Here is a 26,713-nt window from a genome sequence, read left to right on the forward strand (position 1 = left end):
CATAGCTTTAAATACCGCCTATGTCTCCTCTTACTCTGGACCCATATAACCACTGTCCACTTGACAACTCCACTTGGATGGTGGAGGCATCTCAAAATTACCATATACAAACCTTCACACTTAATTTTACTCCCTTAGTCTTCCCTGTCTTAGTAAATGGCGCCATCAATTCACCCAGTTGCTCAGGCCATCCTTGACTTCTCTCTCTCACACCCCATGTTTTATCAGTCTGTGTCAAATATACCCATGATCTCACCATCTTCACTAATAACACCTTAGTTCAGACAGCCATTATCTCACACTATAAAATTTACAAACCAGTTTCCCGCCTCCACCCTTGTCCCATCTCCCACACGCAGTCTGTTTTCTAACTGGTGTATCTCAGTCATCTGTGGCTTCCCATAACACTCAAAACAATAAAACACCAGAATAACATACAAATTCCTTACTACGATATGCAAGATCTTACGTGATACTACCTGGGCTGCCTCTCCTTACTCATTTTTTACCATTCTTACCTTCATCACTGCCCTCTAAGCCACACCTGCATTTTGCTTTCCTAGAACATGTCATACATGTTCACGTGTCAGAATCTTTGCCCTTGGTTTTCCTTCGGCCTAGAAATGCTTTTTTTGGAAGTTATTTACATAATTATTTCCTCACTTCCTTTGGGTTTCTGTCCAAATGTTGCCTCCCTAGGCTGTCCCTGACCTCACCTTATCAAAGTAGCACCTATGCTATTACTCTGTTTACTTACTCTGTGCTTTTTTCTTCATAGCACTTATTTCTATGCAAACTTTTTATTATATATGTATTTGCTCATTTATATATTGTCATATGTTAAATGAATGAATCCATGATTTTGATTCAGTAATTTTTGGCTGAAACCAGGGGCATATCTTTTAACTATCTAGAGACAATGGTGGTCAAGATTCAGTAAGTCCTTCCTAATACTGTTTCTCACAGAGGAGATAGATGTTTAAAAGGAGTGAAATTGAAACGGTATTTAAGTAACTAAACGTGAAACCCTATTCCTTAGTTGTCATCCACCTAGTGACCCAAGGTGTTTGGAAGATAACTGAAAGACTGATAAACAGCATGTCAAACCAGCCAGGTCTTGACCAGATACCAGATTAAAGTCTGGCCCATTTTAAGCATGAAAAGAAAGCTTAGATCTGAGTACTCTATAACTATATCTAAAGTTATTTAAACAAAGAAAAAACAGCTGAAGTTGAAACAGAAAACTTATAGTAGATGGAATTCAGGAGCCAAGAGAATACAGTATTGTTTTAAGATCTAGGGAAATTAGCTCTTGATTATTTTACAAGTGGTAAAAATTAAAGCTGAAAGTGTCCTTTTTGTGTTAGAGACACATGTGTTTTCTGTCAGATGCTGTCATATTAGAACTACCAGTGTGTTCCAGGTGAGATCTAAAGGCAGATTTTATCCCTAAGGAAAAAGAAGTGTCATCCAAGATCCCACACTGGCCTCCTGAAAGAGTCAGGATGATAATCCTAGAAATGCTATTCTGCTGACCAAAGTGAAAATACAGTGTTTCTCAGCTCTGATTTTACAACTGTGAACTTCAGTGGTTCCTTTCTGCTCAGGGCGGAGGTTGTGTAGTGAAGTGACTAGGAGCTTGGCCACTAGAGCTGAACTAAATAAATTTGAATTCTGACTCATATAATTTTATGACCTTGGACAAATTATGGGCTTTTTGTATTTTCTCGGTTTTCTCATTTATAAAAATGTATAATATTAGTTTCTACCTCATAAAAAATATGCTTACAGTGTTTGGTGAAGATTGTATGAGTTAATACGTGTAAAGTACTAGAACAGTGCTAGATATGTAGTAAGTTCTTATATAAGAGCTATTTTCATCACATGTGTTTTGACTCTGTGCATTTTGTTTTGTGTTTGCCTGTTTTATGCTTAAAGATGTTATTGCAGCTTATGGAGAGAGAAAGAAATACATGTTCAAATTCAGAATCTTTAGGCCTCTGGAGGCATTTGTCCAAAAACAGAACTCAGGCTTCTATTATCCATCTAGTGCTATTCTGTTGACAAATACTGAGTTTTCCTTCTTGCAATTTCCCTGGTGATTTTCCCTTTAAAACAGACCATTGTATGAGTTAATATATTGGGAATGACTCATTTTTCCCTTAAAAAGTGACAAAGCAAAACCCTACATGTAAGATTCTAGCTCCTGTTGGATCTTCCATTTGGTTTCATCTGCTGATACAGGCACAAGCAAGTATGTATTTGAAGATTTGCCTCATGGAAAAGGAAGATGAGACTTATCCTGCATTGCTGTGGAAGATAGATCTAGGATCCTGGTAAAATTTGCAAAAAGGGAGACTTTAGCTCTTGTAAGAAAGAACTTTCTAACAGTCTGGGAGAAATAATATGCCTATAATTATTTTTATGGAAAATGATTTATCAGTTGGAAAGGATTGGAAAAGCATAAGGGAATTGAAGCAGAAGCAAACCAAATTCCTACTCACATCAAGAATCTCTCTCTTAGACCTTTAAGTGCCCCTGTGCTGTTCTTAGCTAGAGTAGATAATGGTTCTCTGTGCCAACACTGTAACTTATGCCTCCTTTTAGTGTGGAGTTATCCCACTGTAGTATAATTCTGATTCACAGATCTGTTTTCCATATGAGAGGAGAGAATTGTGTATCTCCATCACTTAGCATGGTCCTGGGATTATTTCTTGATTGTCGAATAAATGAATGTAGGGAATGGCTGGAAATGTCTGACAAAAGTAAATTCCTCATTTAGGTAATTTTAACAAAAAAAATGATACTCTAAAATGAATCATATTGTGTTGTCTTAACATTTTTAAATAGAAAATATTAATTTCCTCAAATTTTAATTGCCAACAACTCTTTGCTACAATCTGCAATTTTGCATAAATTACAGAGGTAATGATAGCCTAGAAAAGTGTGCAGGTGGATCCCAGTGAACAAGTCTTGATTGACTGTGGACTTTTATATAGTAAGAAGCATATCTTGCCCAGCAGGTAATTATTAAGTTCTAACAGAACTCTGGGAGATAGGTTCTAAGTCTTTTATTCTTATTATATCTTACAAACATGATGTAAAGCACTGGGCACAATGAAGTTGCTTAATACTTCTTATAAAATATTTTTTTAACATCAGAGTATAATTGCTTTACAGTGGTGTGTTAGTTTCTGTTTTATAACAAAGTGAATCAGCTATACATATATCCCCATATCTCCTTCCTCTTGCATCTCCTTCCCATCCTCCCTATCCCACCCCTGTAGGTGGTCACAAAGCATTTTTATCTGGGTTTGTGTGATAGAAAAATTAAGCCTGAGCCCAGGTTCTTATCATACTGACAATATGAGGATAAAACTGAGTGAGGGGAAAAGTCGTCTGAGGGTCAGAGATATACATCATTTTATGGAGTAGCTGCTATAACCTGTTGGTTCTGATTACCCTAGGGAAGAATTTGAGGCACTAGAAACGACTAGGTGCAGCAAGCCATAGGATTCATTGAACAAAAGTAATGGGGCACCAGAATTGAAAACAGAAATTACAAGAATTTTCACAAAGCCAAGTAAGACAGGTTAAATAAGAGTATAGTTAGGATATCTAGTTCTCAGAACCAGGAACAGGTATCAAGGGGCAAAGGCAGAAGCATCTGAGGCATTATTTGAACACATTTGCTCTTAACTCCCTTGGCTCAACTCTCTTTTGCTATCATCATCCAGTGTAATGAATAGCAGGCTAAAAACCTTCCCGTTGTTTGATAGCACAATAGTCAGAAACTGATCAATCAAGTCTAAATAAGACGTTGATATTTCCATGGGTATTCCTAGCCAAACTCACTTAGGAGTAAAAACAATTTAACTAGATATTATTATTGAAGGAGTGGAGTTATCTAAAAGATCTTTCCATGCTGATTGAAATTCATCTCAATATTTTTTGTTTTGCTTGAAGCTTTACAGATTGTTAATTATATGTGTATATAACTCACTGGATTATGTATCGCTCAGTTCCTTGATGAAATCATCAGTAATGATGAAGTGGGAAGTTTTGGTTTTAATTTTGGTTTTTGCAGGGATTTGGGAGGCTCTCATTTGGAACAAGAGAATGCTTGAGTAGGCCGCTAATGTATAAGGGGAACCTTCTAAATATAGGAGAACTGTATTAAGATAGAAATGGGAGGATGCTTCATAATTTTGGTGGCTTGGGATGGTTCTAAACATATACTCTACATTTGTTGATTGTTTATAGCAAGTGAAAGAAAGAGAAAAAACAAGGGGAACTCATAGACTTTTACTCTAAGTAACTGGGCAGAAGGTGGTACCATTACCTGAAATGAAAAAGACTGCTGTATCAAGTACAAAGAGTTCCCTCTCATTGTTCTTCCTATTCAAAGATTTCCTGGTTTTCTCTTTTATTTTTCCATATTAACTTTAGAATAAAATTATATTCATCTAGAAAAAAATACCATTTTTTATCATAGTTATATTAAATGTATAATGAATATAGGGGGAACTGTCATCTTTATGATGTTGAATCCTACTCAAGAATATGGTTTGTCTTAAAACCATGACTAGTTCCTCAGTCTTACTTAAATCTTTTGGTGTTGTTCTAGAGATTTTCTTTTACCATATAGATTTTACACATTTCTTGTTAAGTTTACTTTTGAGTATTTTATTTTTGTATTGATATTATAATAGGGTCTTTTCTTTCATTATATCATCTTACATGTTGTTGTATATGATAGTATTTATATCAACTTTAAAAATAAAATAGCCAGTTACCAAACCTGCAAGATGAGTTTATTTGGGAATAACCAGAGGAATTACAATTTGGGAAATGCAAGCGATGGTGGACCATAGGCAAATCCAGAGAACAAAGGAGGGGAGCTTACTTTTATAGAGAAAGGGGTGGGGGTAGATTGGAGGGACTGTTCTAAACAAAAGTTTACTGGAGGAAAGTAAGAGTTCAGGGTGGCAATCGCTTCTCATTGGCTGGGCTGTTGCTGGGCAAGGAAAATCTTCCTTCCTGAAATAGAAGACTTCCTCTTGTTTGGTAAAGCAAGATACAGTTCTTCCCACGGGGCATTAAAATAGAGGTGAGTGCATGCAAACGATGCAAAGTGATAGTAGTGAGGGCACCTTCTACAGGCCCTCTCAACTCTAATTTTAGTTGAGGTTTTCTTTAATTTTCACATTTATTTCTATATATTCATTTTTACTTGGCTAATTTATTTAATTCTCTCCTTGCTTATAATGTTAGTTTTTAGGCTTAGTTATTATTAACATTTTAACATTTATGTTTATTAATTTTTTTCTAATATCTTTTGTTTATTTTATTGTTCTTTAACATTTTAAGTTAAATGATTGATTCACTCATTTAAAAATTTCTATTTTATTTATATAATAATTTAAGTCTGTGAATTTTCCTCTAAGCTTTGCTTTATTTATATTTTATAGGATCTAATCTATAGTACTTTTATTATAAATGTTTCTAGAAATTCTGCAGTGTTGTTTTGTATTTTCCTTTTGACTCAAGGATTGTTCAAAATAGTATTAAAATTTTTTTCCAATGGAAGGGTTTTTCAATTTCTGATTTTGTCAATACTTATAACTTTATTGATTTGTGATCAGAGAAAATATAGTTTATCTAGCTATCTACTTTTTGGTATTAATTACTTTTTTTGTTGTTGCCAAAGTCATATCATTAAAAATATATTCTTTGGGCGCCTGAAAGGAAAATATATGATCTACTTTCAGAGTTTAATATATTGTAATCAGATATATATCATTATGTTGCTTATAGTTTCTATACCTTTGATATGTAATGGATTGAGAAAGGTTAATTGAATTCAACAAATTCAATGTGTTTCTATTTTTCCGTGTATCTCCTGTAATTTCTGTTTTATGAACTGATTTCTTTTTTATTACTTATATATTTATCATTGTCGTGTCTTCATTTAAATCATACTTTTGCATTATAATATGTACCTTTTTATCCTATTTGATAAATTTGCTGAATTTCTCCTTATTTGATAATAAGAGCATCATTTTTTTTTGATTAGTCATTTTCCTGTTATATGTTTGCCCACGTTTTATTTTCAACATTTCTGAACAGCTTTGTTTTAGATGTGTTTTATATAAAGTATAGAACTAGACTTTACTTTGTGAGTCCATTTTAATATATTATTCTTTTAATAGATAACAGAAAATTTTATATTTATTATTATGGTAAATATATACAGTCTGAAATGTCATATTATCTTCTGTTCTGTTGTTTTTATGTTTTTTCTTTTCTTTTTATATTTTTTCTTTTTTGTATATAGTTGTTCTACTATTTAGGAAGATTTAGGAAGTTAATAATTGTAACTTTATACAGTACTCTTATTTCTCTATTTCTTTATATGGTATCTATTGATACTCTATTAGAAGAAATGATAAAATGTTTCCTTTTCCTTCTGTGATTCCATTTCTTTTGTCTCCTACCTGATATTTGCCAATAAAAATTATCTTTGTAGTGTGTTTACCTTATACTTTTAAATATTCTCATATTTCTATTATTTGATTGGTCAGCTTTAAATTATATCTGTTCATTCTAGTCATTAAATATAAGGCAATCAGCAAACTTTCTCAATTTAGTCCTTCCTATTCTAATTTCGTTAGTTGCACCAATTCTACCTAATCAGAGCAAGTAGCATTTAACATTTTGTCTATCACCCCAATCTCACACTTTTTTGCCTTAATTTTGTTATTAAATATATTCAAAACATTCCAATAGTCTTTTTGCCAGTTTCCTCAGATATATTTTGATTCATTAAAGTTCATCTTTTAGCACATTCCTCCGGAAAAACTCATGGGAACAATATTTCCTGTGTTCTTACAATTTCAAAATTGTTTGCAAACTTTAATCATGGAAGACAATTTGACTGGATATGAAATCCTTGCTCCCAGTTTGTTTACATGGCTTTCTTGTAGGTATTGCTCTGCTGTTTTCCGGAATTGAATGTAAGAATCTGAATTTTTGCCTGGTTGCTCATAGGATTCTTTTTTTAGTCTTTAAAATACAGCAACTTTACTGATATGTGTCTCACTGTTGACTATTATAGGTCAATTTGTATGGGCTCAAGTCTTTTTTCCCCATTTTTGTGACTCTAAGTTCCTATTTTTAAAGTGTTTGGCATAGTGTTTGGCCATAATGTTCAACTTTTCCATAACAGCATTTTTCTGTTGGGTTTATTACTTTGTTGTTAAATTTAAAATTTTCTTTGTTTTTTTTTTCCTTGGGTCTGCCACTTTTAAAATCTATCCTTTTATTTACTTAAAAATTTGCATATAGTAAAATTTACTCTTTTTTGGTGTATAGTTCCATGACTTTAGACAAATGCATATAGTCATGTAACTACCACTAGAATGAAAATTCCCCTGAGCTGATTCTTATATAGTATCCTTTTATTGATGCTGTGTAAAATCCTTTTAAAAATTACTTATCATGGAATGAGCTGGATTTTCTTGGATCTTCTCTTTGCAGGGTGCTTCTGTTATGGTTTGGGGAGGATGTGCTGAGCAGCCTTCAGATTCTTCCTTCACCACTTTCACAGAGTCAAACTACTTCCTGTTTGAATGGCTCCTCTGAGTCTTTGTGTTACTACCCACTGTGAACTATGCTAGGTCCAAGAGGGCTTCTTCTGCCCTTATTCCCACATTTTCTGGTACAAATAAGAGAGATATATATTGCATTTTATGTGATCCCTTCACCTTCAGGAAGTATATTTTTGTAGTCATTTCCAGAGATCTGCCACTGCTGGCCATCTTGTTATTCTCTGAACTTCTTTCTGCCTTTCTCCCTATGTGATATCTACTAACTCTGCTGATCCTGGGTAGCTCTTCCATGTCTTTGGAGTCTGTGTACAATATGTCTTCTAGTTTTGCTAAAAATTGTGCAGTTTTTGTTGTTGTCATTAACTGTGTAGCATTTGCATGTTATCTGAGAGGAGAAGAGAGACAATACTGTCTCACACGGCCCTGTTCTTACTGGAAGTCCTTCCTTTGACTTCCCTCATCACTGCCTTTCCCTCATTCCCCTTCCTTGGCTTACACATTAAGCACTGGAATCCCTCATACTGCTAACCTCTCTTTTTCCTATATCTCTTAATTAAAGCATGTATGAATACTTCCTGTTATATCCTAGACCTCGTCATCATTTTCTAAACATATAATTTCAAAGTTGGTCCATTTTTTCCTGCTATCCTTTTGGCTTGGAATGCTCTTTTATTCTTTCCCTGATTAGTATACTCTTGTTCATACTTTATGACCTAAAAATGTATATTAACTCCTTCAGGAAACCTTCCTTGACACCTCCTCAGGATGAGGCAGAATTAATCTCTCACCTATGCTTCCACAGTACATTGTGCCATTTTTAGCGCACTTATTTTGTTGTTTTCAATATTTACATATTATCAAGCCAGTAAGTATTTCCTGCATCTATGTATTGACCTGTCAATACAGAACTTTCAAATCCTGGGTTTCTAGGACTCTACTTACAACTCTCCTATGATGGTCAGCACATACCTTCATTTATCTCATGATTTTCCACTGTTCAGTTGAGGGGTACAATATTTTGAGTCATCTAGATTTCCTTATCTAGCTTTTGCTTGCTAAGTGATTTGATAATTTCAAAGCAATTTTCCTGTTCTTAGGATGTAACTGGAACTCCTCTAGAATTGGAGCATTCACAAATTAAAAAAAAAAAAAAAACTCAGTAATCATTAATGGAAGTTATTCTGCATTCCAGGTGATGCAACTGTGACAATAGCTCACAGATATACTCCCAAAGAACAACTGAAGATCCATACTCTGCTGGCAGATGTTATTGTAGTAGCTGCAGGTAAGTCTTTAGTGGCTCTTATTTGGTGAAATGTCATCAGCAGACTAATTCCTACCCTAATTGCTGACTTGTCTATAAGAACAGCTTCTTGGGAGGCTTAGGTATATGTAGGACTGACTTCCATTCTGTCTCTTGGCAATCATCATATTGGTCCATTATGCCTATGTTAGCATTCATCACTTCATTGTGGAAAACCAAAACAGCCTTTGGAATGACAGATTAAGCATAAGAATAAATGTGTACTTTGACAATTACTTTCAAAGACATGATTGGTTCTAAACATGAATAAGTTATGGGGAGACTGATAGGAATGCTGTTGAAAGAATAGCCAGGGCTAGCTCACACAGGACCTTGTAGACCCTGTAAAGACTTTCATATAAGCCAAAGATGGCTGTGAGCAGGAGATTGACATGATCTGGCTTATGTTTTTAAAATATTATTCATACTGTGTCAAGGGGAATTGAGTCTAGAAAAGCAGGAGTAAAAACAGAGGGAATAGTTATTGCACTTCTACTTAATGGATCTAGTTTTTTCCTTAATTTGTTTTATAATCAAACATACAAAGTAATTCTACCCTTCATTTCGATCTTTACTCTTGCCACATAGCATTTCTACATTGCAGAAAATTGTGACTCTTGTTTTATCCAAGACTTGAATGGGAGCATTTTTCATTTTGTTTATCAATTACATGTTATTGGTAACTTCTAGGCTTTACACTTAACTTGCTGAGTATTTACAAACTATGAAGGGGAGGGTAAAAGTTCAGAAGAAATTGTTTGATGAAGAGAATAATAATAGTTTAAATTAGTTTCAACCAAGTTTAATTCACTTTTTATTATAATATAGGCCCTTCTCTGAAAGTCAGAATATATATGTGATGATTCCAGGTGGAGTAATTTGCCTCTTCATAAAGTAAAAATAGAAATATTCCCTTTTCAAGAAGTCACCAGTAAGCTGGTAAAGCTAAGCACATTCCCCGTTTTTCTGAGAAATTATATTCAGATGATATCAAGTGCAAATTTTTGAACTGGGTTGACATAAGTAAGACATCAGATGTTTAGAGAGGCAATACAATTTTTCAGACCACAGGTCAACATTAAGTAAAATACCGCTGCAGCAGCTGATATATTCACAGAAGACAAATATTGGGTTGGCCCAAAAGTTCATTACAGCAAAGCGTAACAAACTTTTTGGCAAACCCAATGTTATATTCACTTCTTTTTATTTATTTATTATTATTATTTTTTAATGCTTATTTATTTATTTTCTTATTAGTCATCCATTTTACACACATCAGTGTATACATATCAATCACAATTCCCCAATTCATCACATCCCCACCCCCACCCCCCTCCGCTTTCCCCCCTTGGTGTCCATACGTTTCTTCTCTACATCTGTGTATCAATTTCTGCCCTGCAAACTGGTTCATCTGTACCATTTTCTAGGTTCCACATATATATGTTAATATACGATATTTGTTTTTCCCTTTCTGAATTACTTCACTCTGTATGACAGTCTCTAGATGCATCCACGTCTCTACAAATGACCTGACTTCGTTCCTTTTTAGGGTGGAGTAATATTCCATTGTATATATATACCACATCTTCTTCATCCATTCGTCTCTTGATTGGGCATTTAGGTTGCTTCCATGACCTGGCTATTGTAAATAGTGCTGCAGTGAACATTGGGGTGCATGTGTCTTTTTGAATTATGGTTTTCTCTGGGTATATGCCCAGTAGTGGGATTGCTGGGTCATATGGTAATTCTATTTTTAGTTTTTTAAGGAACCTCCATACTGTTCTCCATAATGGCTGTATCAATTTACATTCCCACCAACAGTGCAGGAGGGTTCCCTTTTCTCCACAACCTCCCCGGCATTTGTTGTTTGTAGACTTTCTGATGATGCCCATTCTAACTGGTGTGAGGTGATACCTCATTGTAGTTTTGATTTGTATTTTTCTAATAATTAGTGATGTTGAGCAGCTTTTCATGTGCTTCTTGGCCATCTGTATGTCTTCTTTGGAGAAATGTCTATTTAGGTCTTCTGCCCATTTTTGGATTGGGTTGTTTGTTTCTTTAATATTGAGCTGCATGGGCTGTTTATATATTTTGGAGATTAATACTTGGTCCGTTGATTCGTTTGCAAATATTTTCTCCCATTCTGAGGGTTGTCTTTTCATCTTGTTTATTGTTTCCTTTGCTTCGCAAAAGCTTTGAAGTTTCATTAGGTCCCATTTGTTTATTTTTGTTTTTATTTCCATTACTCTAGGAGGTGGATCAAAAAAGATCTTGCTGTGATTTATGTCAAAGAGTGTTCTTCCTATGTTTTCCTCTAAGAGTTTTATAGTGTCCGGTCGTACATTTAGGTCTCAAATCCATTTTGAGTTTATTTTTGTGTATGGTGTTAGGGGGTGTTCTAATTTCATTCTTTTACATGTAGCCATCCAGTTTTCCCAGCACCACTTATTGAAGAGACTGTCTTTTCTCCACTGTATATCCTTGCCTCCTCTGTCATAGATGAGTTGACCATAGGTGCATGGGTTTATCTGTGGGCTTTCTATCTTGTTCCATTGATCTATGTTTCTGTTTTTGTGCCAGTACCATATTGTCTTGATTACTGTAGCTTTGTAGTCTAGTCTGAGGTCAGGGAGTCTGATTCCTCCAGCTCCGTTTTTTCCCCTCAAGACTGCTTTGGCTATTCGGGGTCTTTTTTGTCTCCATAGAAAGTTTGAGATGATTTGTTCTAGTTCTTTAAAAAATGCCATTGGTAATTTGATAGGGATTGCATTGAATCTGTAGATTGCTTTGGGTAGTATAGTATTTTCACAATATTGATTCTTCCAATCTAAGAACATGTTATATCTCTCCATCTGTTTGTATCATCTTTAATTTCTTTCATCAGTGTCTTATAGTTTTCTGCATACAAGTCTTTTGTCTCCCTAGGTAGGTTTATTCCTAGGTATTTTTTTCTTTTTGTTGCAATTGTAAATGGGAATGTTTCCTTTATTTCTCTTTCAGATTTTTCATCATTAGTGTATAGGAATGCAAGAGATTTCTGTGCATTAATTTTGTATCCTGCAACTTTACCAAATTCATTGATTAGCTCTAGTAGTTTTCTGGTGGTATTTTTAGGATTCTCTATAGTATCATGTCATCTGTAAACAGTGACATTTTTACTTCTTTTCCAATTTGTATTACTTTTATTTCTTTTTCTTCTCTGATTTCTGTGGCTAGGACTTCCAAAACTATGTTGAATAATAGTGGTGAGAGTGGACATCCTTGTCTTGTTCCTGATCTTAGAGGAAATGCTTTCAGTTTTTCACAATTGAGAATGATGTTTGCTGTGGGCTTGTCGTATATGGCCTTTATTATGTTGAGGTAGGTTCCCTCTATACCCACTTTCTGGAGAGTTTTATCATAATTGGGTGTTGAATTTTGTCAGAAGCTCTCTGTGCATCTATTGAGATGATCATATGGTTTTTATTCTTCACTTTGTCAGTATGGTGTATCACATTGATTGATTTGCATATATTGAAGAATCCTTGCATCCCTGGGATGATGATCTTGGTGTATGATCCTTTTAATGTGTTGTTGGATTCTGTTTGCTAGTATTTTGTTGAGGATTTTTGCATCTATATTCATCAGTTATATTGGTCTGTAATTTTCTTTTTTTATAGTATCTTTGTCTGGTTTTGGTGTCAGGGTGATGGTGGCCTCATAGAATGAGTTTGGGAGTGTTCCTTCCTCTGCAATTTTTTGAAAGAGTTTGAGATGGATGGGTGTTATCTCTTCACTACATTTCTGATAGAATTCACCTGTGTAGCCATAGGTCCTGGACTTTTGTTTGTTGGAAGATTTTTAATCACAGTTTCAATTTTATTACTTGTGATTATTCTGTTCATATTCCCTATTTCTTCCTGGTTCAGTCTTGGAAGGTTATACTTTTCTAAGAAGTTGTACATTTCTTCCAGGTTGTCCATTTTATTTCCATAGAGTGCTTGTAGTAGTCTCTTAGGATGCTTTGTATTTCTGCGGTGTCCGTTGTAATTTTCTCCTTTTTCACTTCTAATTTTATTGATTTGAGTCCTCTCCCTCTTTTTCTTGATGAGTCTGGCTAATGGTTTATCAATTTTGTTTATCTTGTCAGAGAACCAGCTTTTAGTTTTATTGATCTTTGCTATCGTTTTCTTTGTTTCTATTTCATTTATTTCTGCTCTGATCTGTATGATATCTTTCCTTCTCCTAACTTTGGGTTTTGTTTGTTCTTCTTTCTCTAGATCCTTTAGGTGTAACGTTAGATTGTTTATTTGAGATTTTTCTTGTTTCTTGAGTAGGCTTGTATAGCTATAAACTTCCCTCTTAGAACTGCTTTTGCTGCATCCCACAGGTTTTAAATCATCATGTTTTCATTGTCATTTGTCTCTAGGTATTTTTTGATTTCCTGTTTGATTTCTTTAGTGATCTCTTGGTTATTTAGTAATGTATTGTTTAGCCTCCATTTGTTTGTGTTTTTTACATTTTTTTTCCCTGTAATTGATTTCTAATCTCATAGTGTAGTGGTCAGAAAAGATGCTCGATATGGTTTCAATTTTCTTAAATTTACTGAGGCTTGATTTGTGACCCAAGATGTGATCTATCCTGGAGAATATTCCGTGTGCACTTGAGAGAAAGTGTAATCTGCTGTTTTTGGATGGAATGTCCTATAAATATCAATTGAATCTATCTGGTCTGTTGTGTCATTTAAAGCTTGTGTTTCCTTATTAATTCTCTGTTTGGATGATCTGTCCATTGGTGTAAGTGAGGTGTTAAAGTCCCCCACTATTATTGTGTTACTGTCGATTTCCTCTTTTAGAGCTATTAGCAGTTGCCTTATGTATTGAGGTGCTCCTATGTTGGGTGCATATATATTTATAATTTTTATATCTTCTTCTTGGATTTATCCCTTGATCATTATGTGGTCTCCTTCCTTGTCTCTTCTAACATTCTTTATTTGAAAGTCTATTTTATCTGATATGAGTATTGCTACTCCAGCTTTCTTTTGATTTCCATTTGTATGGAATATCCTTTTCCATCCCCTCACTTTCAGTCTGTATGTGTCCCTAGGTCTGAAGTGGGTCTCTTGTAGACAGCATATATATGGGTCTTGTTTTTGTATCCATTCAACAAGCCTGTGTCTTTTGGTTGCATCATTTAATCCATTCACATTTAACATAATCATTGATATGTATGTTCCTATGACCATTTTCTTAATTGTTTTGGGTTTGTTTTTGTAGGTCCTTCTCTTGTCCTGTGTTTCCCACTTAGAGAAGTTCCTTTAACATTTGTTGTAGAGCTGGTTTGGTGGTGCTGAATTCTCTTAGCTTTTGCTTGTCTCTTAAGCTTTTGATTTCTCCATCGAATGTGAATGAGATCCTTGCTGGATACAGTAATCTTGGTTGTAAGTTCTCCACTTTCATCACTTTAAGTATATCATGCCACTCCCTTCTGGCTTATAGAGTTTCTGCTGAGAAATCAGCTGTTAACCTTATGGGAGTTCCCTTGTATATTATTTTTCATTTTTCCTTTGCTTCTTTCATTAATTTTTCTTTGTCTTTAATTTTTACCAATTTGATTATTATGTGTCTCAGCATGTTTCTCCTTGGGCTTATCCTGTATGGGACTCTCTTCTTTTTTTTTTTTTTTTTTTTTTTGGTATTTTTAATGACTGAAACAAGACAGACCTAGAACCGCAGCTTCTGAAAGAACCATTTGTTCTTGCCGGTCTTGTATCTCTCCTCAAACTTGACCTTGGCCTCTCGTCGGGCCTTGCATTTGAGAGCAGGGTCTCTGAAGACATCCTTGTTGACAACAGTTTTGTCCAAGGGGTATCCACAGAGTAATCTCTTCAGATATTTTCTCGGGTCCTTCCTCTCTCTCTTCTCCTTCTGGAACCCCTATAATGTGAATGTGGTTGCATTTAATGTTGTCCCAGAGGTCTCTTAGGCTGTCTTCATTTCTTTTCATTCTTTTTTCTTTATTCTGCTCCGCAGCAGTGAATTCCGCCATTCTGTCTTCCAGGTTACTTATCCGTTCCTCTGCCTCAGTTATTCTTCTGTCGATTCCTTCTAGTGTCATTTGCATTTCAGTTATTGTATTGTTCTTCTCTGTTTGTTCTTTAATTCTTCTAGATCTTTGTTAAACATTTCTTGCATCTTCTCGATCTTTGCTTCCATTCTTTTTCCAAAGTGCTGGTTCATCTTCACTGTCGTTATTCTGAATTCTTTTTCTGGAAGATTGCCTATGTCCTTTTTCATTTAGTTGTTTTTCTGGGGTTCTGTCTTATTCCTTCATCTGATACATAGCCCTCTGCCTTTTTTTTCATCTTGTCTATCTTTCTGTGAATGTGGTTTTTGTTCAACAGGCTGCAGGATTGTAGTTCTTCTTGCTTCTGTTGTCTTCCCTTTGCTGACTTCTTTTTAGAAACACTTGGATTCACACACCAGTCTCAGGATTTGGTGAGTAGAGAGAAATTTGAGTGGTCGTCCTTGTTCATCTCTACCTTTAGACAGATGAAATTTACACTGTCTTTAAAAGGTGCTACTTGGGCTTCCCTGGTGGCGCAGTGGTTGGGAGTCCGCCTGCCGATGCGGGGGACACGGGTTCGTGCCCCAGTCCGGGAGGATCCCACATGCTGCTGAGCGGCTGGGCCCGTGAGCCATGGCCGCTGAGCCTGGGCGTCCGGAGCCTGTGCTCCGCAGTGGGAGAGGCCACAACAGTGAGAGGCCTGCAAAAAAAAAAAAAAGGTGCTACTTGACTTCAGTGTTACCACCTTGTAAAGACTATTTCACAATTGACCTTAGTTCCCATTTATCAATTATAACATTGAATGAATATTTTCTTTTAGTGGGGAAAAATCCCTCAGTGTACATTCATGCTCATGTTATTTTCTTTGACAAGAAATGACAAATGGGTGATTAAAATCCTCTTTCAAGAGCCAATGACATTTTTTTTTGTGACTAAATCAAACCTTAGGTCCCAAGTATGCATGCGAATACTGTCATCATCCTTGAGTTCCTCCTATAGACTCATTGTATGCTCCTTTGTAAAGGCCTAAATCAGCACTGAATACAAGGTGCTAAAAATAAGACAGGGAAAAGAAAAAGGAAAATAAAGGAAGAGAAGGGGAAGGAAGGACCAAGCCTATATAAAATGAACAGAAAATGAGTCAGGAGGTACTCAGGCCCCTACCCCTAGTGGTAGAGACAGCATGGAGGCTCTGTACAGCAGCCATCCTGCTCAGAGTATCCTCTTACCACCAGGGTGTGCCAGTCAGGTGTGTAGCTACTTCAGACAGCCAGTTGGCCGCACACCATCCTAATCCTGACCTGGAAGACATTTTGAACAAAAGCAGTGCAAACAGGTCTTGCTCCCATCTTGTATTCTAGCTCTAATGCCTCTAACTAGATATAAAGGTATTCTGAATGCTAGAAGACAGCCCTGCACAAAGCCCTGCAGTCATGCTGAAGAAATACATATTTGGATAACGGGAAATTTCAGGGTAGAAAATTAAGAATTTATAAGAAATAACTAAAGATTGCTACATTTCCGCTTCCTTAATAATCACCTGGAGAATTTAAGGGTAAAATACATAAAGGTAAATTACAGTGAAATTATATAGAAAACAGGAGTTAATGTAAAAAAGAAATTCTATATAACCGGACAACAGGAATGAAATATTACTAAAATGATCACATCGTGCATTATGTGTGGGAAATAAATACAGTTAGCAGTGGGTATTAAAGAAGGAGATAGCAATCTAATGGCAGAGGTAGCTGGAACAGGGAGGGCTGGATCATTGTCATAACTAGGATGTCAGCATATATGGAAGCAGTCCCATCTAGAAGTCTGGAAGAGTAGAGGAGGAGCAGTGCGTGATGTATCAGAAAGATTAATGATGTCTGATAGAACAGTACAGAATGTAATGACAAAATCTCAGAATGGGCTTGAAGAAGAAAAATGTAAAAGAGGAAATCATTGTGTGAAGATCCTGGGGCATTAATAAAATTAACTTATATTAATATTAATCTCACCCCTTCAGTTTCTCAAATTCCCATAGTCCTATGCTTATAGATTTAACTACGTTATCACTTACTTTTTAAGCATCTACTTTCAAAAGTCAAAAATTGGGCTAATTTAGAAGCTTGAATCTGAAAATCAGATTGTCAAACTGTATTTAGAAATAAGGAACTTCAAGTTTCTACTTATAGCTACCTCTAAGTTCACAGAGAGCATGAATCTGTTTCTAGGACATTTTCCTGTATTATGGTTATAGCACTTAACACCTGTTTATGGTTGTCAGTCACCTTCACTAGACTATAGCAGGAACAGGACTGTTTGTTTTGTTTTCGCTTTTTTTCTAAGCCAAGTGCTTAGAACAATATCTGAAACACAGTGGGTACTCAATAAATGTGCGCTATATTCATTTTGAGATTACAACTGGAGCAAGGATTTCTTCAAATTGATATAAACTTAGATGATAAATTTTTATGAATAATTTTATAAAGATGGAATCATTCATCTGAGATATTGATTGATTCACTTAGTGATAGCGTTATTTTTATGACTACTAAGCATACCTGCTTTGTCATTGTAAAGTAAATTGATAAAGCCATAAAAGTGAAAGATTTATTTATAAAAGCATAGTTCTTATCATTAAGTGGATGAATGGACTGATTTGATTTGAAAGATTAAGATTAAGAAATTATGAGCAGGATAAAGAAAGTAAAGAGACTATTATAGACATCTAAAATATAGTAAGAAAGGGGAAAGGTGAGGAGGAGGGATAAATTAGGAGGTTGGAATTAACATATACACACTACTACATATAAAATAGGTAATCAACAAGGACCTACTGTATAGCACAGAGAACTCTACTCAATACTCTGTAATAACCTATATGGGAAAAGAATCTGAAAAAGAATATATATATATATATATATATATATATATATATATATATAACTGAATCACTTTGCTGTACACCTGGAACTAACACAACATGGTAAATCAACTATACTCCAATATAAATTAAACATTCAAAAAATAAAATAAAATATAGTAAGAGTATTAAACAATTGAATGGAAGTAGTTTAGGGGAAGGCTAAATTGGCTTTGTGTAAGGCTAGTGATACAGCAGGGCAAACTAGCCAGAATAAGGCACTAATTCTGAGAGTGTGGTAGAAGACCTTTGGTTGGCCTATATCTCATGCTTCCAGGAAACAGGGGGAAATCTTCAGTTTGTAAAACTTCTAGGAATCTTGATTATCCAGGCAGGATAGGCACTTTCTCCCCAGACATTGTCCAAAGGACCCTCCACACATCTGCATAAACTCTGTGGAACTGGCTTCATTCAGAAGATAAGCTGCTGAGTCAATGCCACTAGCATATTAACTTCTGAATGCAGAATGTCATAGTGATAGCTGATGTTTTGTCCACTAAGCTCTCCCCACCAGCATGATGAATGAACCTTCACAATCATAACTGAAGCGTCTCTATTGCAACACTTTTAATGATAGCCATTGTAATATAAAACAGGATAAATGGGTAATTCAGTAATTTGGAATATTCATACTTACTCGTCATAAAATGCAAGGTGACCAACCAACTTCTTTTCACTGCTTCTCCCATCATATTATCATGTTTTAGACACACTCCCATTACACATCATCCTACTTGGAGTTTTCCCTCTGTTAAATTTCCTCCTCTTGGAGCCAAGTTAGTAATTTTCAGGATGCTGGGACACTAAGAAGTTCCAAGGGGTGGGGCGTGGAAATACCCAACTCCACCATAGGCAGCTCATGCAACTCGGGAGTGGAACTTGCTCACTTACAGCCCTGGGTGCTTCCTGAGTGGATGCCAGCACACTTCATGGTCTCACTAAAGCTATTGTTCCTCCCATATCCTATTTCTCATTCTCCATCTTCTCACCTTTTGCCTCTGCTTCTCCATTTAGAATTCCTTCCTGCCTTCCCAAATTTGTCGTTTATCTTAGCTTTGTCAGTTATTTTCAATGGTATAGAGTAGTGTGAAAGCACAGGCCTTGCTAGAGTAAGACTTCCAGAATTTAACTCCCAGTTTTGCCACTTGCTAATCATATAACTTTGTCAAGTTATCCCATCTCTCTGAGCCTCAGTCTCTTCAGTGTGAAAAATATGATAACCTCTAACAATAGTGTTGTTAAGGCAGCCAGTCCGTGTAAAGAACATAGCACAGTGACTCGCAAATTACAAATACTCAGTAAATGTTATATGCTAATTTTTATATGCTAGTCCTTCTCAGGCCATTACATATATATATATATAAACAATAATTTAGAAATAATAAATCAGTTGATTATTAAGCTACAACTTTTATATAACTAAATCAATATACCTTTTGGTTACTTTGGATACTAACATAGTATCAATGTTTACTAGTCATAAATGTAAATAAATTAATCTAAGATGTGACTTATGCATGAGATCAACTTCATAAAAGCTTTATTTTCACTTAAGATTTGTGGCTTCTCATGAGGCCATGAGCCTTTGCTCATAGCTGTGTACTCTGTGGTCCCTGGATGAGTCCCTTGTTGCCTCTCTCTCTTTTGGAAGTCTGACTTTGCGAGGAGCTGGGGGAGGTGGAGGCACTTGGGCTAAGGGATTTGTTATCTCAGGCCTTTACCCACCCTCCCAGTCTCCCTCTCTCTCTTTCTGCCTCCTCCCTGTCCCCACTCCAGTCCCCACAATCCATCCCCAAATGAGATACCACATAGGCAAAGCCTCCCTGGTCTACAATAAGTAAGCTTCATCAATGTATAAGAGGGCGCTTGCTTATTGATTTTTTTCCTTGATGTCAGTAATATATCCCTAAGGTAAAAACCTAGGAAGCATGGACAATAAGAGGGGAAAAACCCATAATCCCAGCCAAAGACAACCACAGCTAACAATTTGCTGTTTGGCCTTCCACTGTTTTGTATTTGTATGGAAATCTAAATATTTACAATAGTTCTTTCACCTGGTGTGTACAGTTTGTATTTTAGGGCTCCACACTGTGTTTTCTCATAAACTGCATTATTCTAAAACATGATTTCTTTCTTTCTTTCTTTCTTTCTTTTTGGCTGTGTTGGGTCTTCGTTGTTGCAAACGGGTTTTCTGTAGTTGCGGCGAGCAGAGGCTACTCCTCATTGTGTGCGGGCTTCTCATTGTGGTGGCTTGTCTTATTGCGGAGCGTGGGCTCTAGGCGCGCAGGCTCAGTAGTTGTGGCTCACAGGCTCTAGAGCGCAGGCTCAGTAGTTGTGGTGCACGGGCTTAGCTGCTCTGCGGCATGTGGGATCTTCCCGGACGAGGGCTCAAACCCATGTCCCCTGCATTGGCAGGCAGATTCTTAACCACTGCATCACCAGGGAAGTCCCCAAAACATGATTTCTAATGACTCCATAGTATTCTATATGATGAGCATACTGTAATTTATTTATTCAGTTCTTGATTGTTGGACTTTTAGGTTGTTCCCAGTTTTTTACTATTATGAATATTGCAGTAAACAACTGTGACCATCTTTGTAAATACCTAAGATTATTTGCAAAAGGGACCTTTAATATTTATTATATTGGTGTTTTTTCTTTGCTTATAAATGGTTACTTGTATTCTCAAAACCAAAATTAACATTTAAACCTTTGTGTATAACAAAAGCTGTATATGTGTATATAGTATTCATATATGTGTATATAATATTTCATGCCTTACATGTGTGTAATTAAACAGCTTTAACACCTACAAAGTTGATATATGAGTATCATTTGTAACCCATTCTCTAGGCCTGTTATTATTACAAATAGGTACACTACGAGGCTTTAGGGATACATATACAAGAAGATGGTATTCTGTGGGGTAAAGAGAAAGGGACTAGAATATGAGGCAGGGTATTGCAGTAAAAGAAGCTTGCCTTTAAAGTAAGGAGGATCTAGGTTCAATTTCAGTTTTAACCTTAAAAATCAGATTTAACTCTCTGGACTTCATTTTCAACTGTTATAAAATGGAGGTAGTAATACTAGTGGTACAGTCTGCTATAAGAATTAAGTGCCTAGCACATGATTGGTACTAAATGAATGTAGTTTCTCTTCCCTTCAATTTGTCATGTTATGACTCTATGACTAATACTACAGTATGCTTTAAATGAAAATATACAAAAATTTATCATCTAGCACTAAAGGGCTTATTTAAGTTGCTGGTACTTTGATATATATGCTGTGAAAGGTGTATATAAACTTTTACTCTTACATTTTTCCTTGACCCATGTTATCCTAAGCAAAAACATTCCCCCCAGAATGAGCATCTGGAAGCATCCCAAGGTTTAATTTCTTCATTTACTTGAGACCCATATATATATATATATATATATATATATATATTTCAGCTTGTTATAATTGCATGGACTTATGCAATCTTTCATCTCCAAATGTTTTCATTTGATGGTATCAGTACATGATAATCAGAGACTGATTTTTTTCCTTTGGAGATTCTTTTCTTACACATATATATACTTCCTAATTTTCATGAATAAAGCAAGTGTCCATAGCAGTATCCAAAAGAACTTCTTTGGTAAAGAGCAATTAAATCAAAGACCTTTCTTTATTATGAAGAAATACAGATTTCCTTTGAACTGTGTTTTATATTGTTAAATGATATGTTGTTTATACTTAATTTTACTTGGTTACATATATGTATATCACAAAGGGGAAAGGCCCTTTCAAGAAATGTCTCTGGCCATTGTTATTATTACTCTGTTATGTTTTTATGGCCAAGTCTATAAGAAATTTATATTGTGAAATATTTAAAATATGCATAAAAATAACAAGAAAACAATGTTAACACCTATACAACCATCAACTGGATTTGTTAGATCTGAATATTATGTATGTTTTCAATTCTACATGCTGTACATTTCTGCAACTTGTTCTGATTAGCATTACGTTTTGGAGATTTGCTCATGTAAATACATGTAGCACTAGTTGTATAATACTCACTTGACTAAGTATCCATTTTCTGTTGATGGATATGAATGTTATTTCCAATTTATTGCTATTATAAACAGTGCTGTAGTGTAGAAGTCTGTACACATTTCCTTGGGTTCATACATTTTTTGAACAGATACTAATTTTGCCACTACATATATTAGGGCCTACATCAGTTTCTGGAAAACAAAGATACATAAATTATAGTTTCAACTCTTGGGAAATTCAGAGCCTAGCAGAGGAGAAAGAAGTACAAACAAATTAGGGTAATATGGTTCACTGACATAGTATTAGAGGTGTGTGTAGATATGTATATGTCTGGCTATCTATCATCTAGGAAGAGAGAAACAGAGAGAAAGAGAGACAATACAGAGAGAAGAGAGAGAGACAGAGTCCAAGAGAGACAGAGACACAGAGACAGAAAGACAGAGACAGAGAGAAAGAGCCACTGAGGAGGAGTGACAGCTGTGTTTCACTGACTCTGAAGATGAAATGATTGAGTGGGTCCCATCCCACAGAATGAACAGAAACTCCCTGGGAAAAATGAAAGGAAAGAGGACTTTTGGTAGATTAAAGCTATAAAACACTATGCATATATCAAAAACATTTTAACTATTTCAAAATGATAGATGCCTGTCTGTGAGTGGTGAAAAATGAAATTAAGCATCTGGGAAGGACCAGACAGCAAAATAAATGAAAAGATTTGGAATTTATCCTGTAGGTTATGGGTAACCTTTAAATAGTTGTAAGTGTTGGAATAACATGATAATATTTAAATTTTAGAATGGCTACTCTGGTAGCCCCTGGGAAAGGATGAGACTGGAAATAGCATTGATGTGGTTCTAAACTAATACAGGAATAGTTGAAAAATCAGAGAAACAGAAAGTAGACTAGAAAGACTTTCTGGCTTTGGATCCTGGGCCTATGGTGTTACCAGTATCGAGGAAGAGCATACAGAAAGGAAGCAAGGTTTGGGGGTGGGGGAAGAAGATGAGAGGGTGGGAGGTGATGATGAATCCCATTTAAACTTGTTAAATTTGAAACACTCTTGGTATATTCAGGTGGAGAAGTCCAGTAGAGGATTGAGATATATGGATTTGGAGTGAGGGAGAAAGCTCTAATCTGGATAGGTTTGGAAGTCATTAGCATCAATGGTATCAGACACTGAAGCACGGATAAAACCATAAGAGTGAGTTTGTTTATACAAAACAATTATTTATACAATCAATGCCATTCACCTTCTCTTTTATTATTTTGTTACACTTCAAAATTCACAATGTGGTGCTTGAGAGGACTTTTCTACTTTAAATAAAGATACCCAATATTATCCCATGTAAGCATGATGTATTTAAATTTTACATAATATTAGGTATATTTTATGCCTTACATGAGTGTTGTTAAATAGCTTTTTTAAGAACGAAGGTGTGTGGATTGAGCAGTCCTGTCATATCTGACGCTTATTGGTTGGTATAAGTTCCATATGTTTCCTTTTTGCCTCTGCATAACCAGTGCTAATGAAGGATGGCCTATTCTGTTTTTAAAAAATAAATTTTTTTATTTATTTTTGGCTGTGTTGGGTCTTCGTTTCTGTGCGAGGGCTTTTTCCAGTTGCGGCAAGCAGGGGCCACTCTTCATCGCGGTGCGCGGGCCGCTCACTATCACGGCCTCTCTTGTTGCGGAGCACAGGCTCCAGAAGCACAGGCTCAGTAGTTGTGGCTCATGGGCTTAGTTGCTCCGCAGCATGTGGGATCTTCCCAGACCAGGGCTCGAACCCGTGTCCCCTGCATTGGCAGGCAGATTCTTAACCACTGCGCCACCAGGGAAGCCCAAGGATGGCCTATTCTTGCTGCGGCATTCACTTTGAATAATTGTGTAGGAAAAATATTGTGGTTTTTTTTTCCTGAAGCTTTGCTGTTTCATACTTGTTATTCCCTTATAACTCCACTCTTTATCATCTTTGAAAGTACTTTTTGAGTAACATGAGAAAACATCTTTGGGAAAACAAAATACACCATATAGTAGAGGCAAAATTATGCTCTAAAAATAGAATGATTGTCTTAACTTCATAAATGTTGAATTTTTCCACATATAAACTTATAAACATCATTAATAAATGTTTCTCACGGCTTGTATTTTCTGTTTGAGCTTGTGTTTCTGGTATGTGCCTAGTGGACTTGTCATGATCATCCTTTATCCTTCAATGCATTTGATTTCCATTATATGATTTGGCTAGGTTTCCCAGTTGACTTGCTTTTTCCAGCCTCAATTCTCACAGACTATTGTATCTTCATATAATTTCTTTCACCAGGGAGCCTGGGTTCAGTAACCATGTATTTCTCATCCTTATTATTTAATTATTTTAATACTTTGTAAAACAAGAACAAATTATTTTTTCAGTTCTTTATGGTCTGATTATCTGATTTCTGAGGCTGGGCTGCTTAATTTTTGCTTGAACCATCTATTGACTTAAATTCATTCTTATTTTTTAAAAACTAGGACCTGAAACAAAAGTTCTACATACTTTGGATATGCTCTATAGTTTTCCCTGGCCATTTAGGCTATTTTTTTCCTGGTCATCCAGTCTATTTTTTTTTTCTATTTATTATTACACCCCTATGCTGTCTATTCAACTCTCTGGAGGGTCTGGTCAAGGCAGACATGGGTGTGACATTCAGAGTCTACATGGTAGTAGAGATTAAAAATCCTCTACCCCTCTGTTAGCAAATTATTCTCTCTGCATTGAAAACCAATAGGTTGTAGGGTATCTAATCCATATTGAATAAAGAGTGGTGCGTAAAGCCATGATATTTTCCCTGGTTATCAGTAGATGATTTAAAATCTACTCTACAGCTTCTGTGCCCTTTTGAATATGCCCCTTGAATATTATGACGCACTTCAACAGGTGACTCCAATAAATGCTATCTGGACTACACTGAAGAGGAGGTTTAAGGCATTTTCTTTTTACCATGCCTTCAGTGGACTTACCTCTTTCTAGTTTATTAATTTTTTAGTAGCCCTTACTTTATATGAGGCTGTATCAAGTCATTGTTTATAGCTGTAACAAAGCTGTTTAACAAGACCCATGTAAGGCATAAAATATGCCTTAATATTATGTAAAATTTAAATACATGATGCTAACATGGGGTGACAGTGGGTGCCTTCATTTAAAGTAGAAAAGTCTTCTTTCAAGCATCACATCGCAAATTTTGAAGTGTAACAAGATAGTGACAGAGGAAAAGGAGAATGGCAATACAGAGGACCTAGATGAGATATGTGATGAATAAAGAACAGTACGGATTACAAGTGGGACAGCACTGAAGGTGACCACAATAGGGGATAGTATTGATGTTCCTCCTATGCATTGTGACCTCCAGTGGCCAGGACCATTTCTCATGTATCATTGTATTTCTTGTACCTCCTGAAGAACCTTACATTGGAAACTAGAAAACTCACTGTTAAATGAATAAAACTTCCTTCTTTAGAAGTCAGGTGCTTATCTTGGTTTAAGGTTTTTTCCTAAAACTTGAAAAAAGCCTTCATCCGGGCAGATGACCTCTTCAGGATCCATTCAAACTTAGATCCTCCTTAAAACCTTGTTTAGGGCTGAAAAGCTTAATATAGCATTGCAATATTAATATGCTTAATATAGCATTGCATCAACAACATTGGCTCAGAGCTTACAGGTGCAGAATTCAAAGGTAAAGTAGGGAGAAGGCAGAGAAACGGCTGAGAGGTGATGACTGTCCTCAGTGAAAGAACGAGAAAACACCATTGCTTTACTTTCTCGTGTGGGTAACAGTATGAGCCCTTCTTTGGTGAAGTCATCATTCCTGCGGTACATTCGGATTTGTGGTATTGATGAATGTCTCTCCCAAATGTGTGATGACTGGCAGAAAGTGAAATGATTTCATTAGATCTAGAGTCAGTCATTACTAGTTGTGGCTTTGCAATAACACTGCACATCTGAAGCTACTTTTTTAAAAAAATTCTGGGATGAAATATCAGACATCGATGCTTGTGTAATAATCTATACAGAGGTGGTGTTTGAAATAGGCTATGGAGAATCTGACTGCACCTAGCTACCTTCTTTAGGTGTGGCTTTGGTTCTGAAGGAGGGCAGCAAGAAGGAAGAAATCACTGTGTTGCCATAGATCTTCTCAGGCAGGTTTCTGTGAAAGTCCTTTCTTCTCACCCATGTATATATTCAGAGAAATGTTTCTGGCTCTGGCTCTCCATCTTTCACCTAAGTGCATTTCCTCCGTTTCCTCTCTAATGTATTTCTGATTTGGTTACTTAATAATTGATTATTTTAGAATGACTTACCTTTGTTACAAAACTTGAACATTAATGAGTAACTATGCATGGGTCTGGGCTTTATGACTGTGGTTGGAATACATTTAAATAAGTCATAGTTCTTCTCTGAGTGTGCAGATTGCAGCCAATCTGCTCTTAGTATCTTCCTAATGTGTGCCTTTTCAATCAAGATAGAAATCAATATCAGGGATCGCACATTACATTGCAAAAAAAGGGCAGTTGTATTTCCATCATGTTTCTGTTGTATGTGTCTCATAATTCATACTTACACTTATTTTAAAGATAGGCAGGAAGATTCCTTGTCTCTGTAAAACACACACACACACAAAAACAAAGGACACATAACATACATCTTTCACAGGATACTTAGGATAGTCATAAAAATAATGTGAGCTTCCCTGGTGGCGCTGTGCTTGAGAATCTGCCTGCCAATGCAGGGGACATGGGTTCGAGCCGTGGTCTGGGAAGATCCCACAT

The 26,713-nt window shown here is 35.9% G+C and overlaps 1 protein-coding gene across 9 annotated transcripts in view; it reads left to right on the forward strand.

Moving 5' to 3' along the window:
* Nucleotides 1-26,713, forward strand: part of MTHFD2L (methylenetetrahydrofolate dehydrogenase (NADP+ dependent) 2 like) — a 130,359-nt gene that overhangs the window by 55,329 nt on the left and 48,317 nt on the right. For 7 of the 9 annotated variants that reach the window (XM_059065904.2, XM_067035836.1, XM_067035834.1 and 4 more), the window contains one exon: nucleotides 8,803-8,895. In XM_059065904.2, coding sequence (XP_058921887.1) covers nucleotides 8,803-8,895 — 93 coding nt within the window. Of the gene's footprint in view, nucleotides 1-8,802; nucleotides 8,896-15,354; nucleotides 15,390-20,069; nucleotides 20,681-26,713 lie in introns of those variants that run through there. The other 2 variants (XM_067035833.1, XM_067035835.1) reach the window with 2 other exon arrangements.

This window comes from Kogia breviceps, chromosome 6 (assembly GCF_026419965.1).
Source record: "Kogia breviceps isolate mKogBre1 chromosome 6, mKogBre1 haplotype 1, whole genome shotgun sequence".
NCBI classification, from domain to species: Eukaryota; Metazoa; Chordata; class Mammalia; order Artiodactyla; family Physeteridae; genus Kogia; species Kogia breviceps.